Source organism: Nansenia antarctica (genome assembly GCF_963989245.1).
Source record: "Nansenia antarctica genome assembly, chromosome: 7".
Lineage (NCBI taxonomy): Eukaryota > Metazoa > Chordata > Actinopteri > Argentiniformes > Microstomatidae > Nansenia > Nansenia antarctica.
Genome location: NC_137677.1, coordinates 58,356,095 through 58,374,183, shown reverse-complemented (window position 1 = coordinate 58,374,183; position 18,089 = coordinate 58,356,095). Strand labels below are relative to the sequence as shown.

Below are 18,089 nucleotides of genomic sequence, written 5' to 3'. Positions count from 1 at the left end.
GCCTTAATAGATCCCTAAGAGACTTGAGCAGGTAAATGGCTTCTCCTTTGATGCTTGGGAAGTACACGTAAGCATTGGAAGTTGTGCTGTGCTTAAGTGAAATGAGAACAGTGGGTCCTTAAAAATGCAGTGAATGATACATAGAACAGGCATACCCAAGAGGAAATTATTCTACTACAGTGCGTCACATACACTAAGGCCAGATCTGGCTTGCATAATGCAGTTTTAAACTGGTGTGTGTGTGTGGGTGGGTGCGTGCGTGTGTGTGTGCGTGTGTGTGCATGTGTTTGTGTTTGTGTGTGTGTACTGTTACTCTTCCCTTTTATGACTTTTCAGGAGTTTGATGAAAACTAATCTGAGTTGGAAATTAATTCCAATGACTGAGGCTCTCTTCTAATATGTTTTAGTTCAATGACATTAAATGTTTTATGCATTGCCAATGGCTGAGGTTCCAAAACTGGGCTTCACTAACATTAACCTAAGATCTAATTAGTTTCATTATTTCACAAGTTCATCTCCAGCCAGGGATGCGCTGTACCTTAATGATAAAATGAATACATTTGTTTTGAAATGCAAATGATGTTGTCAATTAGCATAGATTTGCTTGTTCCCTAAGCTATTGTGAATCTGTGTTAGACAAATTAGGCTTGATTTACTTCAAGTGTGTCGATTAACTTCTGATTAATGGGTAGAGTGATAAGCTTGAGTCTGATTCTACCCAGATTTTTGGCTTGTGTGTGTGTGTACCGTATGTGTGTGTGTGTGTGTGTGTGTGTGTGTGTGTGTGTGTGTGTGTGTGATATGTATGAGATACAGCCTGATTCGAAGACAAGGAAAAGCATTGTGGATTACGCACACACACACACACACACACACACACACACCTACACACACCTACAGTATATATATACACACACACACACACACACACACACACACACACACACACACACAGACACAGACACAGACACAGACACAGACACAGACACACATACATACACACACACACACACACACACACACACACACGCACACACGCACACACGCACACACGCTCACAGTTCTGTTCCAGATGTAGGAAATGATTGAGACATCTGACCAAATCTAACACTTGTGAGAAGTAATATCACTAACCTATCTCATCTATCTCTCACTATGACATTAACGGCACAGTCATTTCCATCGACACAAGCCTCGACACCCATATTCAGCTCATTTCCACGATAAAGGACCTTGACTGCACTGAAAGCTACGCGGCGGTTCATCATTTCAAAGTACATCCACCAAAAAATGTCCCTCATTTCTCAGAGGGGCTCACCTGTGACTTTCCCCAAAGTCAGCGATTTGATTGAGATTAGCTCTGCATCAACCGACAGGCTGTACCTCAGGTTCACGTCCTTGTCAATCTAGATGAGCGAGAGGGAAGAGAGGGAGGGAGCAAGAGGGAGAGAGAGACACAGGTAAGGAGGTGTGAAGAACACATCCCACAACAAGATGCTTGGCTGGTTGAGGGTGTCACAGTCATTCAGTCATTCAGTCTTATTTCAGCACCGTTTTGGCATTGACCGTTTTGGCATTGTCAACAAAGACTGATTATTCCTGCTCGTGGTGATGAAGTGCCGTCCGAATGTGTCCACCCCCCTCAATCACTTGTGTCAATAGATTAGCTTAGATTAGATTCAACTTTATTGTCATTGCAGAGTACAGGTACCAGACAACGAAATGCAGTTTTGCATCTAATCAGAAGGGCAAATAGTGCAAAACATGAGGCTAGTGGTGGAGGTAGAAATCGGAGGACGGGCTCATTGTAACACATGGTATGGAATGAGTAATGGTTTCATTGCATGCATTACAATGAGCCTGTCCTCCAAAACCTACCTCCACCAGCCTCCCCTGATGTACATGTAACAACCCTAGCCTAGAAAAGGCCTGTACAATCACTCCCAGCGGGTTAACCCTATTGGTCTGCAGGTTGGGAGACCCAGGTTAGAATCCCGCAGGGGTTAGGGTTAGGGCCATTCTCTACATTGGTGTCTTCCTCACCTGTACGTAGAGGTCCTTCCCCTCGCGGTGGACTCTGATGCGGTGGAGGAGTCCGTCTGCCAGACTGCTGCGTCTGGGGATGAACACATCTGGTCTCCTGTCTCCATGGAGACGGTACCAGATCTGCAGACTCCCTGGTGGAGGGGAACGGAGACATGGAGACTTTTAGAGAAATAACCTCTCAAATATGATAACTAAGGTGTCAGTCAACACACACAGAACATTGGAAACATTTCAATAATGGGGGGCGTCGGTAGCCTAGAGGCTAGAGAGGCAGGATAGCAATTGGAAGGGTGCTGGTTCCATCCCCGCCTCAGTAGGGAACTGCATGTGCCCCTGAGCAAGTCACTTAACCCCTAATTGCTCCAGGGGCGCCGACTATAGCTGACCCTGTACCTAGAGCAAAAAATACCAAATTCCATCAATTGACTTACACACTTATTTTATTTTTTTACAGTTCTTACATTGTGTCTAGTAATAACAAATGACAAATATAATGTAACAGAACACAGCAATCTCTTGTCCTTTGTCAGGAACTAGTTTGCAAGAGGAAAACGTGGATACAATCATAATTACAAGAAATGAATGTCTTGTCTTTCACTGTAATCATTTCAAATGGTCCCTACCGTTGTGAGCCAGGATGATGGCTATGTACTGCTGGCTGAAGGTGCTGACAGTGAGCAGCATGGCAGGGCTCTGTGTGGTCATGAAGCTGAAGGCCATGTTCTCTCTGGCCCTGCTGCTCTCTCTGGACACACTGGACGCCTGAGAGCTTCTGTTCTGCATCACGGAGAAAGGCTCCTGGAAGGTGTAGGTCACTGACGACTCTCTGTCAAACGACACAGACACCTCTGGAGAGAGAGATCATTGTGAGAGAGAGCGATAGAGAAGAGAGAGAGAGAGAGAGAGAGAGAGAGAGAGAGAGAGAGAGAGAGAGAGAGAGAAAGAGAGAGAGAGAAAGAGAGAGGGAAAGAGAGGGGGGGAGAGAGGAGAGAGAGAGAGGAGATGGTTATCATGAGTTTTATCTTTGGGTTATAGTCTTGAACTGTCATCTCTCATGGTTGCATCTCACTTGTTGATTGCTTTACGATTGGGAAGTGCTGGAGGCGAAAAAGAAACGCTGAAGGCAAGAGACAATATTTAGGCATACAATTAGGCCTGAGCAATATTGTGACGTTAGAATGACAAGGTTCTATTTTTTTTTTAAAGTTTTTTTTACATAATCTGATCCATTAGGTGTTTATTAATGCCTGTGCGGTGTTATTTTTAAAATGTTTACATTTTTTAGTTAGTAATTAATCAAATACAAAGATTCCATCTCACAAAACATAATGGAATGTAAAAACTTCTCAATATCTCTGACCCACCCTAAACGGAGATAGAACCTTATAATTCTAAGCTCACAATAACAACATACTAAAGTGAAATGATCATATTTGCTGAAACTCAATGCACTGTTACAATGCATTATACAGTGCATAGTCAAAACCTTAAACCTACCAATACTGATGTTACAACCATTTGAAACATCATTAAAAGGAAGGAGAGTACTGGTGAGCTCCTAAAATGGCCTGGCAGTCCAAGGAAGACTTTTATAATGGATGAACGAAAGAATGTTCACCATGATTAAGAAAAACCCTAGATCAAGAACACTCTCCAGGAGGTAGGAACACTCTCCAGGAGGTATACAGTGCATAGTCAGGCCAAGGAAGACTTTTATAGTGGATGAACGAAGAATGTTCACTATGATTAAGAAAAACCCTAGATCACCCAGGAACACTCTCCAGGAGGTAGGTGTGAATGTGTGAGAGACTACCATCCGCAGAAGAGTACTACACTGCAAGATGCAAGTTCGCCATTCGTTAGCCCACAAAAACAGGATGGAAGTTACGGTTTTGCTAAAAAAAAGTACCTAAAAGAGCCTGCAGAATAGGATGAATTCTGAAGTGTCAGAATGTGTCTTGTCAGCCCAACTTAACTTGAGTACTTAATTTAAACATTGGCTACCGTCTGTCCCATTACTTTTGGGTACTCTGAAATATGCATAAAAAGTGCTGTCATTTCTGAACAGTGAAATCAATATACACAAACACCATGAAATAGAATCTCTCCTTTAACTTTGTTTGATTTTAAATCCAAACTTTTGGAGTGTAGATCCAAAAGAAGAAAACATACTTCACTTCTTCATTACGTATGCAGAGCACTGAAGATAGACTGTAGATTCTGAACAAGAATGTCAAAAAAAGAGGTGAGTCATACTGTATATTCTGCATTTCAGACGGAGGGTTCTGTGGAAGCGGAATTGGATAAAAGCGAGGTTCGACTCTTATCTCCAGTGAAATGTGAGACGTGTCTCCTCCATGATCACAGGGCCCTAGATTAGTGTGAATGTGAGAGACGGATCCTCTCTGACAGGCCAGAGACAGCTGAGCGGTAAAGATCTGTCATGTTCTCCTCTCTCGCTTTGATCACTTTGTCACTTGTTTGAGCCCAATCTGCACTCGGAATGGCACTTAACACTTCCACTTCAGAAGAGCCAATGAACCTCAGGACCGAGGCAGCCTAACTTTCTTTTGTAACATACGTATTTCACTGTCGCAGGCATTTGATTAATTATGTCGCCATATGCTCTCAGCAAAATTTGATTTCTAATAATAATGATGATGACAATGCAATGCAATGCAATAATGGAATTGAAATCAATGTGAGTCAACATTTTGCATATTTTAGCTGAATTGCCTTCGTGACAGAACGATCCGATCATACTTTATATTACTATGGGTGTACACACAATTATACTGTATGGAAAACACATCAACAATGAAATTAATAGAGATGAAACATCACAACACCTACCCAAAAAAGGAAAGACAAACGACAAAGAGAAAGTTATGAAAATGAGGCAATGGGCATCGAACCCAAATTGGAAATGAGACAGAGAAAGAGGAAGCGCTTTTTTGATGAGTCAGACTTGGAACATGATTGGATAGAGGAAAGCCCAGAAACTCTATTCAGAAATAAAGTGTTTAATGTTGCAATGGACAGTATTATTTCTCAACTAAGTGTACAGTTCATATCAATTAAGCGGATTTGCGACGAGTTCGACGTTCTCTGGAAATGTAGAAATATGTCGAAGGACGATATCAGTGCGTCGTGCGCAAAGCTCTCAGCCAAATACACAAATAATCTCTCACAGTCACTTGAAGATCAAATACACCATGTAAATAGGATATACAGTGCAACCTTTAAAGATGGTCATATACAGTATGGAACTGCAGAGCAACTGCAGAGCATTTTTGGAGACCTGTGTGTCCTGTTGCGCAGGAAACCTTAGGTAACTGACTTCTGCGTGTCCCGATGTGTGAAACTATTGGAAACATTCTTTAGACTTCAGATATCATAGAAGAGCAAGGACATGGGGACATTGGGGGACTTCGACATCAACGGCTATCTTTTACAAAGCTACATTCTTAAGACCCCCCACCTTCCTTGCAGGAGGGCCCCCCGTAGGCGGACTGGGAGCAGTCGCAGACGTAGCCGCTGTTCCTCTCCAGGCACCTCCCTCTGTTGTGGCAGAGACTGCTGGAGCCGCTGCAGTGGCCGGGGCAGCCAGAGGTCACCCCCGGGGTCATCTTAGCCCGCTCCTCCAGGTTAAAGGTCACGCCGTTGATGGTCAAAGTTCGGATGCAGCCCAGGAAGCCCCTCTGTCTGGAGGCCGTTCCTCCTGGAGGAGAGAGGGGAGATTATAACTCATCCCTAGGCCTGTTGTTACAGTGTTAGGACACATCTGTGGCTCAGTTGGTAGAGCAGGGCACTAGTAACGCTTAGGTTGTGAGTTTGCTTCCCGCTGAGACCATGTATACTGAAAAATGGATGCACTCACAATGTAAGTCGCTTTGGATAAAAGCGTTAGCTAAATGGCATATTATTATTATTATTATTATTATTATTATTATTATTATTATTATTACTATTATCAATAACAATCCTATTCATATTTATGTTGTTATTATTGACATTTAATTGCATATTAGTAATTGTTTATGTACCGGTAGTTATGTCATGTTTTTACATTTTGTGATATACCAAGTGTAGTTACAAACTGCATTCATGTCTACCCGAAGTCTGACTTCATTCTTGCTGAGTCTTAAGAGTGTGGGGAAAAAAATCTATATTTTTATATCTGTAGTGTTTCTGTTGCACAAGATTAGACCACTGCAGGCTGTTTGGATTCATATTTCTCTATCTTACAAGCAGAGTGAGCAGTAAAAACAAAGACATAACCCAGCCATCCACTGTATTCGTTAAAATAAAAACAGAAATGTTAAGAGGACATCTCCACCCTGAGTGATCTCTTATATTTATACTGAAACATCTGACTGTAGCAAAAAATTCCCATTGTGCTCCCTCTACCCACACACAGTTTACAATTATGTCTGTTAAAATGAATCCACTTAGGGCAGGGGCATGCCACTCTGGGCCTCTGGAAGCTCAGTGTTTGTTGGCATTTATGTGGCGTGTCAATCTAACTGATTGCTCAGAGGGGGCACAGAACTGGTTTCACAGGACCCAATTAGATTTTTTAAAAATACCGCTGCCAAGGTTATCTACTATAATACATGGAAACATGTTTTCCCTGCGCTGCCATGCCTCTTCTCTACTCTACTATGCTAAATGTGGCTCTTCTAGGAGTAACAAAACCCATTGTTGAAGACTGCTTAATGAAATAACGGATTCCTTAAGGAGGGAGAGTTAGATCAACTGAGTCTTAGTCCAGGCCTACCCACAAACAGCTGGCTGTTGAGTCTGAGGCGGAGGTGTCCGTCAGACGGGGCGTCCAGGAAACGTAGAGGCAGCTGGTCCACCTGCAGCGAGGCCTCCTTTACGCCGCGCTCCGCCCTCACGTAGTGCCACTGCCTGTCATTCAGGGGCACGTGGGACTTCACCGAAAGAACCACCGGCCCGTTGCCCACGTCAAAGGAGAAGGTTATCACCAGAGGAGCTGAGGGGAGGGGAGGGGCCACAGGGAGCAGACACACAGGGAGAGAGAGAGAGAGAGAGGCGTGAAGTCACAGGGACTCCGGCAATCATCACATTGGAATTTCCATTTTCACCTTTAATGGTTTTCTCACATTTTCATACCAAGGCAGATATTTAAATATTCCTTCATAATGAACTAAGAGAACTTCTTTCAGTCCTTTCCACCTCCTTTTGCTCTGTCTGTCGGTTGGTCAGTCTGTCTGTCTGTCTGTCTGTCTGTCTGTCTGTCTGTCTGTCTATCTGTCTGTCTGTTGGTCTGTCTGTCTGTCTGTCTGTCTGTCTCTCTCTCTCTCTCTGAGAGATGTAGTGATGTAAGGAGCTAATCAAATACTATTGTATATGTTATACCATTTAATTTGTTCATGTCTTGTCGATGCAATATTTTTGCATTGATGCTTCGAAAGCTTCTTGGACCTAAATGGAGTTATGAAGTGCTGAGATGACAGCTTGTCAATATTTCCTAAAGCCTCTTGGATTCAAAAAGCTGCAGTTATTTCAGTACAGTCATATGTTCTCCTACAGCCACCTCTAAGGTACTGGTTGGTACAGAAATGATCCCCTGCTATTCAGACCTGATTTGACAGCTTGATAACATAGCTCTTAGAGTGAGCAATAGAAGTACATCATGCAATGCAGGATTGACATCTTGCATGTTTACGTAGTTCCGTGTTTCAAAAGAAAGGTCTGAACATTTTGATTGATTGCTGACATGCAGACCCTAAGAATAGAACGTGTCACATAATATGTTTTATTATTATTATTATTATTTCTCAAACTGCAGGTCAGATGTAGCAAGAAGAAAATAGAATCTTGATATTATTTCACATTGCTGGTCTCTATCCAAATGGACTGTGTGTGTGTGTGTGTGTGTGTGTGTGTGTGTGTGTGTGTGTGTGTGTGTGTGTGTGTGTGTGTGTGTGTGTGTGCGCGCGCGTGCGTGTGTGTGTGTAGCACACTGACTCACAGCTGAGCTCCACTCTGATGAAGTCTTTGAGGCCCAGGTTCTCCAGAAAAACTCCTGAGGGGGCGCTGGTCTTGAAGTAGAAGGAGATGTCGGCGCTGAGCTCTGCCTGGAGGGTGGGGAAGTGCAGGTAGGAAGACTCCTGGTAGAAGGAGGCTGCGTTCCACACAGACTCTGGAAGAAGGGAGACGAGAAGTTTCAGATTGTGGTATATTTTACTTAACACACACATGCATGAACTGTATATAGTATGGGCCTGTATTATCTGCCTTTTGACTCTGCATTGTTCTGTAAGACATTCTCCTAACTGTGGGGGGGATAGGATATTTACGACCCTTTGTTAGGGCCATGTGGGCATTCTAAAGATGGCTCCTTGTGGTCTGGGCCCTACCCCCTGACCTATGACCTATAACAGGTGACATCATGTAGGGTCTGCCTAGTTTTCACACCTAGATCATCCCTACAGTAAAATGATAGGACCATTGTTGAAGCTATATTTGCATACCAAAAAGGTATAAAGGTGGGAACAGATGAAATCAGCTTCCTCTTGTCTTGACCATTCCAGCCAGCTCTCTCTGATCCCAGCACTTCTCATCCTTCAACTAGTAACCTGTACTTCTGTTCAATAAATAGTCTTAAAACTCAGAAGCTTATTTGTGATATATCTCAAACAAGTCACTTAAGAAGATACAACAAGATCATCTTTGATAAATCGGCATTGACACTGAGCACGGTGCTAAAATGAAGGGAGGATGATTAATGTTCTGTGGTGATCCAAGCTTTAAAACAAGACCACATGTTTGTTCAGTTTTGTGGTTTCTTTTCTTTTTTTTTAAATGTATTATTTATTTTTCCAGTTTTGTGGTTTCTAAAGACAAGTAAGATCAAAAGAGTCTAGAACTGTTCACCGACACCGACCGTCACCATGACAACGCAGCGGGCCGATTCTGTAGACGGCCTCCGAGCCTGTTCTGTTGGTGTCTCCAATCACAATCTGGCTCACTGGTAAGTGGTCTTTGTAGGAGAGGAGTCCCGTGTCATTAGCCCTGTAATGAACAAAGGAGAAGTTGTTGAGGATGCACTGTTGAGAGAATGAGAATGATGAACCCCTGCCCTCTTCCAGTCCTAACAAAAAATATCTCATATTGTAAGACGCATATTTTTGTCTATCAAAATAAATCAACGAATGAGGAAAAATGTAAAAGAAAATAAATTGACAATAATGAGCACTAGGAGTTACAGTAAGTAGACACAAAGACATAATGCTGTAAAAAGAATCGCCAGTAATTCCCTAGACCAGGGGTCTTCAACAGACATTATGAAAACGGAAGCGTAGTAATTCCCTAGCCAGAGAGCCGTATTTGCCTTGTTACCATGAGTCTGTGTCGGCGTCACAGTTGCAGAAGTAGTTCATGTCCATGCAGTTCTCCTCCAGGCTGCAGGAGCACTGCTGAACCCCAGGCAGGAAGCCTCCCCAGTAGGTCCGTCTCTCTCCACCCTGGTCCACCCACCATGACAACGGGGTACCGTCTGAGACAGAGCACAAACACATCCATGCAGTTACCATGGTTACCTACTGTACAACTAGCAAAAAAGAGAATCCCATGATAGTCAAATGTATTTGTTGTAAGTCGCTTTGGATAAAGGCATCTGCTAAATGCCAGAAATGTAACTGTAAATGTAACTGTAGTACAACAGTTTAACTGTCGTTCCAGAGACTCTCTAACCTGGTCTTACCCACCAAGACAACGGGTTGCCATCTGACCACAAAAATGATTGAATCCATGCTTTTAAAATGATGGTACCAACAATGGGCCAACCAACAGAGAAATACAACATTTGCAACAGCATACAGTTCATTGAACCAAGTACTCTCAGCAGTGGACGATATAATAAGACAATACTACACCATTTTGGAATACAATTTCCCCTTTCTCGTGTCATCTTGACTATTTGTCGTCCTTTTTGGTCAAAGCCAGTTAGGCATACGCCTGCAGAGCTCTCTTTAACAGCTATGAGGGCCATCACCATTATGACAGAATGGGTCAGTGGCTGTATGTGAGCAGAGCTCAGGGCATGTGATGGCATCCCATGACATCGTGTCAATGAGGCCTCAGTGTTGCCACCAGTCAGATAGGCTTCACTTCCTCCAGCGCATCTAAGTGACACAGCTCCAATCAGTCATCCATCACACCACATGACCCTCCATCTATGCATCTGCAGTGGCGGGTGCATCACATAGCAGAGCTGTTAAGAGGCATGCTTCTAACCCTGTGGGAGAACGGGAGGGAGAGTGGTGATCATGGAATTGGGACATTGCATTGAGAGTGATTCAATAGGAGGGGCTTGGGTTCTTGCTAGCAAGTCACAGTGACTGGTTTGGATGTCGAGTTTAGTGGGATAACGGTTCATATTCGTCTTCTCCTAGAAAGAAAAACTACAGTAATATGGAGATATATATTAGAATGAATATCCCCCATACGTAAGAGAGGATTGATGGTACTTCTTCAGCAGAAGATTGGCCAGAGACACATCATTTGATCTTGCATTGAAGTTATGTTTAATAACTGACCTTGGTTTTAATATTTCATCTTGATACTTTTAATCAAATTTTCAACCATCATGATGAATCGCAATAAATCAATTGCTTGGGTTTACATTAGTGTCCGAAATAGTTGGAGACTGAAATAATCATTTGGGCGCCTGGGATGGATGCCAGGTTAATAATTTAAAAAACGCACAGGTCATAAAGTTCCATAGATCAGCTTTCAAATGGAAAAGCAAATGGTGCTGGTGTCTTGTTTTCCTGTTAAATCAAAGTAATCACAAGGAAATTGCTTTCTGAACGTGCTTAAAGATGCAGAGGTTGGATTAACTGTAAGAGGAGATGAGTTACTCAAGGACTTAACGATAGGAAGTACTTAGTCATAAATATTTATTTATTAATGAAAATATTGCTGGAGGAAGCATTATCTAACATCTAAAATGTTAAAGACAAACTAAACAAGAGGATGGTTTCTCTTAGGATAAAAGGTTGATTCATGTCATTAAAATACTGTTTGTTGATTTTGTGCAGGATACAATCAACCTACTGTATCAAATGTTTTGGTCATTCAAATAAAAAATTTAAATGTAAAAATCCTTCCTCCTTGCAGCTTAACATATGGATGGCGTCCCGATCTTGTCTGACACTTGAAGCATATCATAACCAAGAAGCCATTTGTAAAGCTATTTCTGTACACCAGCAAGGCGTCTACCCCACAGGCCAGAAAGAGTGTTGCCATGGTAAAATGAAAAGCATGTGTTGTTGTGCTAGCTAGTCTAATTACAGTGAGCTGTGTTTTTTGAAATCTTTTTTTTAAATTATTATTATTTAACCGCAGCACTTTCTGAAGCATTCAAGTAAACAATGAAAGCAATTATGTTTGATTTCATATCTACTGGGCTGAAACTAACAAACTTAACTTTCGGCATAATAAACTTGTTTATTGTCTGCGGTGACATGGTATTCACCTCCGAGAGATCTGGCTACATCAATTTTTCATAAATGATGAGCCTATAGTTGGGGCTCCCCAAGCGTTGCACGAACTGAGGGAATAAAAGGGGGTCTCACAAGCTGCATGCATTATTCAACTCCCCACGCAACAGCACACAAATATGGTGTAATAAAACATATTCAGGAGGGAACACACAGCCAAACATTTGGTGATATATGGGCCGTGGATCAGATGCCTGCATAGTGAAATCTGTTAATATCTAGGGGAAACAGCCTCATGACGAACATGCAAATATTGCATAGTTAGTCTCACCCCAAGTGTTAAAGAGGCGGGACTTCCTGCAGCCGTACACCACGTCCTGCTGACACTGCTCCGACCCGGCCACAAGGGCGCGTAGTTGTTCAGGTGAGGCGCTGTAGTTGAACCTCATCATGTAGGGCTTCTGTAGCGTGGAGCCGTGGACTCTCACTGGAGCTGTGCTGTTGTGGCTGACCACGGTCCACACCTTCTCATCTACACACAGACAGACACGCACACACCCACCCCCCCACCCACACACGCAGGCAGGCACCCACACACACACACACACGCACGCGCCCATACACACACGCACGCAACCGCCCACCCCACCCACCCACACACACACACACACAGACTGTGTAAACAGTATGGTTTCTTGGCAAAACAAGGTAGTCCCAGCTCTAGTTGTGCTACATATCACTAGACACACAGGTCCGCATTACTAACCAAAGTACCCACAGTGAAGTCCGGAGACATCCATTTGTTGACTGTTATACGGCAATAGTGTAGTCATTGAATTAGATTAATGCCATGCAAAAAATACTGCACTGGTCGTATTTAGTCAGGACTTAACAATTCAATAGAATACCACATCGTTTTAACGATCTTACATATTAAAAATAAAAGATTATTACTTGTCCTTTATGACGCATATTAATTACTGTAATGATTCTGTGCCAGGCTGTCAGCTATTTACATATCTGGCAGTGCCTCTAATTGACAGTCAGTCTCGGTCAACATTGCAGGAATGTATTCTGATTAGACGGTTATGAACGTACGAGCGATTCAACCTTTATTCCCCTGACCTACGTTTGTTTATTAAATATTTCTTTTAATATTACAAAAATAATGCACCCATCATTTATCGTGCCAAAACCTTGAAATGTACACATCTCAAAATGTAATGTACACATCTCAAAATGTAATGTACACATCTCAAAATGTAATGTACACATCTCAAAATACAATACGGTTGTATTGTTTTCATTTTGGCACAAATATTCTGTATTTTTGCATTGTATTTATTGTTACACATGTATTGCATTTCGATGTGTGTATTGCATATCGATGTGTGTATTGCATATCGATGTGTGTATTGCATATCGATGTGTGTATTGCATTTCATTCTGGCTTCACCCTCCATAGTAACGTGGCTGCTTCTCACATAGCGGGATGTGGGAGAAATGCACTTAATCCTAGATGTACTGTGCTTAGGTAAAGCCTGAATACAAATAGACAAGAGATTGATCTTAATTATCATGTTTGCTGGATTACGAGGGATGTAATCCAATCTGAAACATAATTCTGGTTGTAAATCTAATACATCTAGATTTACTTTGTTGTTCGGCTGCCTGTCTATCAACAGGATCATAATGGACCTAGATCTAAAGTATACTCGTATAGTTGGAGACCAGAGGACACCTGCAGCTCACCTGTCATGTTGCAGTAGACCTGTGCGGGCCCCAGAGGACCACTCCCGTCTGGATCAATGGAGAAGTAGCCTGAGGAGCTGCCCATCAGCCTGTAGGCCTCACAGGACGCCTCATACACAGCTGGGGGGTGAATGAAATAGAGAGGAGAGATGTATAGATATATATGTTGTGGCCCCTCTGAATTTTTTATATACAGTATAGTATGTATTATATAGATCGATATCTATATCTAGATATATACTGTATATAGGAAATTCAGAGGGGCCACAATTTATTCTTAACGGTTATCTACCGACAACTATGGAAGAAATAGATTGAGGGATACATAAAGTGGGATCGTGACATATTACAGAATGCCGTTAAACACTGTGAAAAATGAGAGTAAATTGGATGTGTTTACAACGTGATATGGATATAATAGAGGAGATGCTGTAGGGATGGAGGAGATGCTGTAGGGATGTGTATGTAGGGCAGTTTGACTCACAGTTGTGGCAGGTGGCTCCAGTGTATCCTGTTCCAGAGCAGTCACAGTAGAAGGAGCTCCAGGACTGGGAACACAGCCCTCCGTGTTCACAGAAGTTGGGGAGACATCTGAGAGAGAGAGAGAGAGAGAGAGAGAGAGAGAGAGAGAGAGAGAGAGAGAGAGAGAGAGAGAGAGAGACAGAGAGAGAGTGAGAGACAGAGAGAGAGAGAGAGAGAGAGAGTCTAATTGGCAGAAACTGGGACCGCACAGGTATTCTAAAGCTGTGGTGACAGCAATGCCAAAGTAGAAACATGTGGTTGTTTTTTTGTATTTTAACTTTCTGACCGAGATGAAAATAGCTACATATAGACAGCCTGCTAACTACAGTACGAATACAATTAATGTAACTGTTGGTAGTTTAAAACAGACATCCAAGCTTGTGAAAACAATGTTCTTCTCAATATACAGTATAGTGGGTTATGTGGATAGATAGATTGCATATTCAAAATAAAGTATTTTATTTTATTTGTTTCAGAACGCTGTACATATATTATATTTCACTTGACAATATGTTTGACTGGTGACAATAAAGACCATTCATTCATTCATTCATTCAATGTAATAGGCTTGTTGAAATCTCTGTTTTGAAAGAAAATATTCACAGGGTGTGACAGTGGCATGTGTTTTGATATCAGTGACAGCTACTTAACAACACATTCACAAGGAGTAGTTCAAAGATCACATCTGCATGCAAAACTTTCTAGTGAAGTGAGATTTTTAGTAAACATTTAGTACATTCAATTTACATGTTGGCATTTAGCAGATGCCTTTATCCAATGCGACACACAACAAATGCATTTGTCTAAGTAAGTGAATGATCTATCCATCAGTCATCATAAGAAGGAATACATCTATGCTAGGACCTGGAGCCATTGGCAGTCACAATGCTAGAAGAAGGACTAATTAGGAATATTAGGATGTTTTGTTTTTCTTCTTCTTTATTTACAGTAGAGAAACTGTACAGAGGGGTAGTAGGGATGAGGAGGTATTTAGGTGGGACAGTTAAGATGGAGCCTGAAGAGATGAGTCTTAAAATCTATGGTGGAAGACACGGATATAATTGAGGAAAGGTTGTGTATTCCTTGCAAACAGAAAGGGAACGTGTAAACAAAGCGACTAAGTGCATTGGGTGGCTAAGGCAGGTATGAGTGAATTACATTTGATCTTGTCTCGTCTGTCTCTCTCTTGAGCTCGCAACACAACAGCCATATGAATTACCATTTCACTGCTTAACACTACAAAGGGGGGTCAACTGCTCGACGAATAAGGTTTAAGTAAGGGTATAATTACTCCTCTGCTATTTTTGTACTGTAGAGGGGCTTTTCTTGGAACATAAACAAACCAACAACAACCATACAGAACTATTCCTTTGCAATATAATAACTAATAATATAATAGTAATAATAACTTTTATTTTTATAGCACTTTTCCTGCAAACTGCATCAGCTTGCCGGAGAAAATGTCTAACTTTTGCAATATTCCGTAGAGGATAAAAAGCATTTCTAGTGATAGATTTGATGTGAGGCTCAAAGCTTAAGTCAGAATCTATAATCACACCTAGATTCTTAGCTTTCGCTATTCATAATAGTAGACAATGACAGTTTAGTGGTTGGAGTGAAAGTAGAAGGCTGCTCTTCAACAAAAGGAACAATCGTCTCCAAGGGCCTTTGTGTCATATAATTAGCTCTCTCGCTAACAAAGAGATTAATATCTTTTTTCAATAATACATGTCACAACCTGAAGTGTTTGAAGGCTCTTTTCCTGTGGTTTTATTGGACAACCAGTAGCTCACTGAGGGGGTAATTGCAGACCGATTTTGGGGCCACGGTCACAGTCTAACCTTTAAGGATGGCTATGAAAGTATGACTCAGAGTTTGGCGTGGACGATGACAGCTGGTCATGAATGTTTTAAAGTGTGTGACTGGTCAAAGGTATGTTCTATATTAAACAGGATTCTGGAACAGCAGGAATGAACAATCAACCCCCGTCTTTACAAACTGAGAGGAAAGGAGAATTTGGTTGTGATTTTCTCATTTCCGCGGGGGATACATAATTATAAGTGGATGAAAGCTAAATTGGAAAGGTTAGAGATTGTGTTGATTTGGAACCCCACAAGGATAAATAAACTAATTAGGTCTTCTCTGTCCAAAAGACTCCAAATGTCATACCCTAAAATAGAGACTAGTCTACTTACTGGACTGTATGAGCAAATCAGTGGACTCTGCTAGAGTGTTCTTTACGTGGTAAAAATGGATGCACTAACTTAAATGTATTGTAGCGAACGTGAACTGGAGCGGGAGTCGAACCCCGATTTCCCGCATAACCGACGGCCGCGCTAACCACAACACCAAGAGAGTTAACTCCCTTGGAGGAGCTGTTAACGGGCCTCATACAGGATCGTTACACTATCCTCACCGTTCGGGAGAGCGTGCCCTCACGCTTCACTATGTCAAGTCCCTCACGTGGACACGCCTCTCCGATGGCCTTCCTTCCATCCCACTTCAGACACCAGTGTAGCGAACGGGAACTGGTAGTGTAACTCGCCCCATGCGGGAGTCGAACCACAATCTCCCACATAACGGCTGGCCGCGCTAACCATTAGACCAAGAGAGTTAACTCCCGTTCGCTACAGTATCGTATGAGCCCATGAAAACAGCACCGATTTTATGTGCTTTCAGTACAGTTTCAGTTACTAGTTTAGACAACATTGATTATTTCCAGATGTTTGCCTGATAGATTGTGTCAGACGTATAGAAAACAAAGGTGGCCTCGAATCAACATGCCCCTTATCTTGACAGATTCACATTGCGACTGCCAGACAAACGCTAAGGTCACATAGCCTGAGCTGACATAACTTGTTATTTACAGTTAATTAATTGCATTTCCCAGTATGTATGCTCATTATCGTGTTTACTTTGCATAACTTATGCTTGTATGTTTTAATCAGATACTAGTGCAACAGAGTTGGCTAGCTCTCTCCTAACTGCGTGCAGCTCATCATGTTGCCAGGCAACCAATTGTTAGTCCAATAACAAAATAGGTCCACAATTAACACATTTTGGTGAGGTGATGTGATAAATGTTCTCAAACGACATCTTGGTGACACAGAAGAAACAGTTATGTTATTTTCCGAATGACTTCCGGTGAGACTGTACTTTTAGTTTCCCTTCCCCTGCGTTGAATAGCAACACAGACGACTGTGTAAGTTCATGGTGGTAATCACTTAATCTGCACATGGGGTTGAGTCACTGATAATTACAGACACAGTCGAGACCAAAGACCTCATCAGCAGCTTTACCAATGGACAAACTTGTTTGTACCCATGTTTCTACTCCCCCTACGCAATTAGACCTTCTGTCTGGCAGACTTCCTGTGACTGCATCTGACTTTAACTTAGTCATGGTCATGTTCTTACATAAACATAATAATAAAACACCTTCCCATGAAGTTGCACTTGCAGTAGGCCTACAGTATGTTGTAGCTCTGCAACATTTCAGTCTCTTAGTGAACTTGGTGCTGTTTGGGAGTACAGTTCGCCACAAGTAATTTCTCTCACATAACCGTCATACCTGTCATGGATGCCACAGGTGTCAAACTGAAGTTCATTGTAGTTTCCAAGAAGTTTTTGCTGCACTTGGTTGAGGTTCATTGGCTGGCCGTTGATGGAGATGAGCCTCATGCACCCCTGGAATGCCAACGTGGGGTTCTTACAGCCAGAGACACTTGGGGATGAGGAGGGACAACCTAATGACGCACATCAGGGGATGTTTATGCTTCCAAACATCTGGCAAACCAGCTCTCACTCAAATAACACAATAGAAGAAGCTTACGGAAATATATTGAGATGCAAAGCTGGTTGTGTGCTAACTATGGTAAGTGACATGAAAGCAGACACGCAGAAACAGAAACTACTTACTGAAAATGATCTAAACAGAAAATATTCATGTACAACCTTTGCATGACAAGCTTGTGCTTTTTTAAACCTCTGTGATCGGAGAGGAAGAGAGACAGAACAGAATTCAACCTGTCAAGATTCCCCATTATGTACTTTTTAAAAGCAGCTTAGTAAAAAGCAAGCTATCAAGAAGATTTGAGATTTACATAGAAAGTTCTGGGAAGCTATTAGTTTGTTGCATATATTAAGTAAATCTCTGCTTACACGACACTGCAAATGAATAGCTCTGATGGCACTGCAGTCCAGAATTGAGGGTTCAGTATTCCACCGAAATTCTACAGAATTTCTACTGTAAATTCCTCAATATTAAACAGGAATAGAGCCCTTCTGCCCCGGC

At 42.1% G+C, this 18,089-nt stretch overlaps 1 protein-coding gene across 1 annotated transcript in view; it reads right to left on the bottom strand.

Annotated features, from left to right (window-relative positions):
- The window catches only part of LOC308163146 (contactin-associated protein-like 5), a gene marked incomplete at its 3' end in the record, with an annotated part of 68,896 nt that overhangs the window by 4,575 nt on the left and 46,232 nt on the right, over window positions 1-18,089 (bottom strand). The window contains exons 10-21 of the mRNA XM_080537329.1: window positions 17,367-17,541; window positions 13,759-13,865; window positions 13,275-13,394; window positions 11,854-12,054; window positions 9,418-9,574; window positions 8,963-9,090; window positions 8,048-8,218; window positions 6,827-7,045; window positions 5,528-5,767; window positions 2,670-2,894; window positions 2,044-2,177; window positions 1,319-1,406 (exon numbers count right to left, since the gene is read on the bottom strand). Of these exons, the coding sequence (XP_080393455.1) occupies window positions 1,319-1,406; window positions 2,044-2,177; window positions 2,670-2,894; window positions 5,528-5,767; window positions 6,827-7,045; window positions 8,048-8,218; window positions 8,963-9,090; window positions 9,418-9,574; window positions 11,854-12,054; window positions 13,275-13,394; window positions 13,759-13,865; window positions 17,367-17,541 (1,965 nt within the window). The remainder of the gene's footprint in view (window positions 1-1,318; window positions 1,407-2,043; window positions 2,178-2,669; window positions 2,895-5,527; window positions 5,768-6,826; window positions 7,046-8,047; window positions 8,219-8,962; window positions 9,091-9,417; window positions 9,575-11,853; window positions 12,055-13,274; window positions 13,395-13,758; window positions 13,866-17,366; window positions 17,542-18,089) is intronic.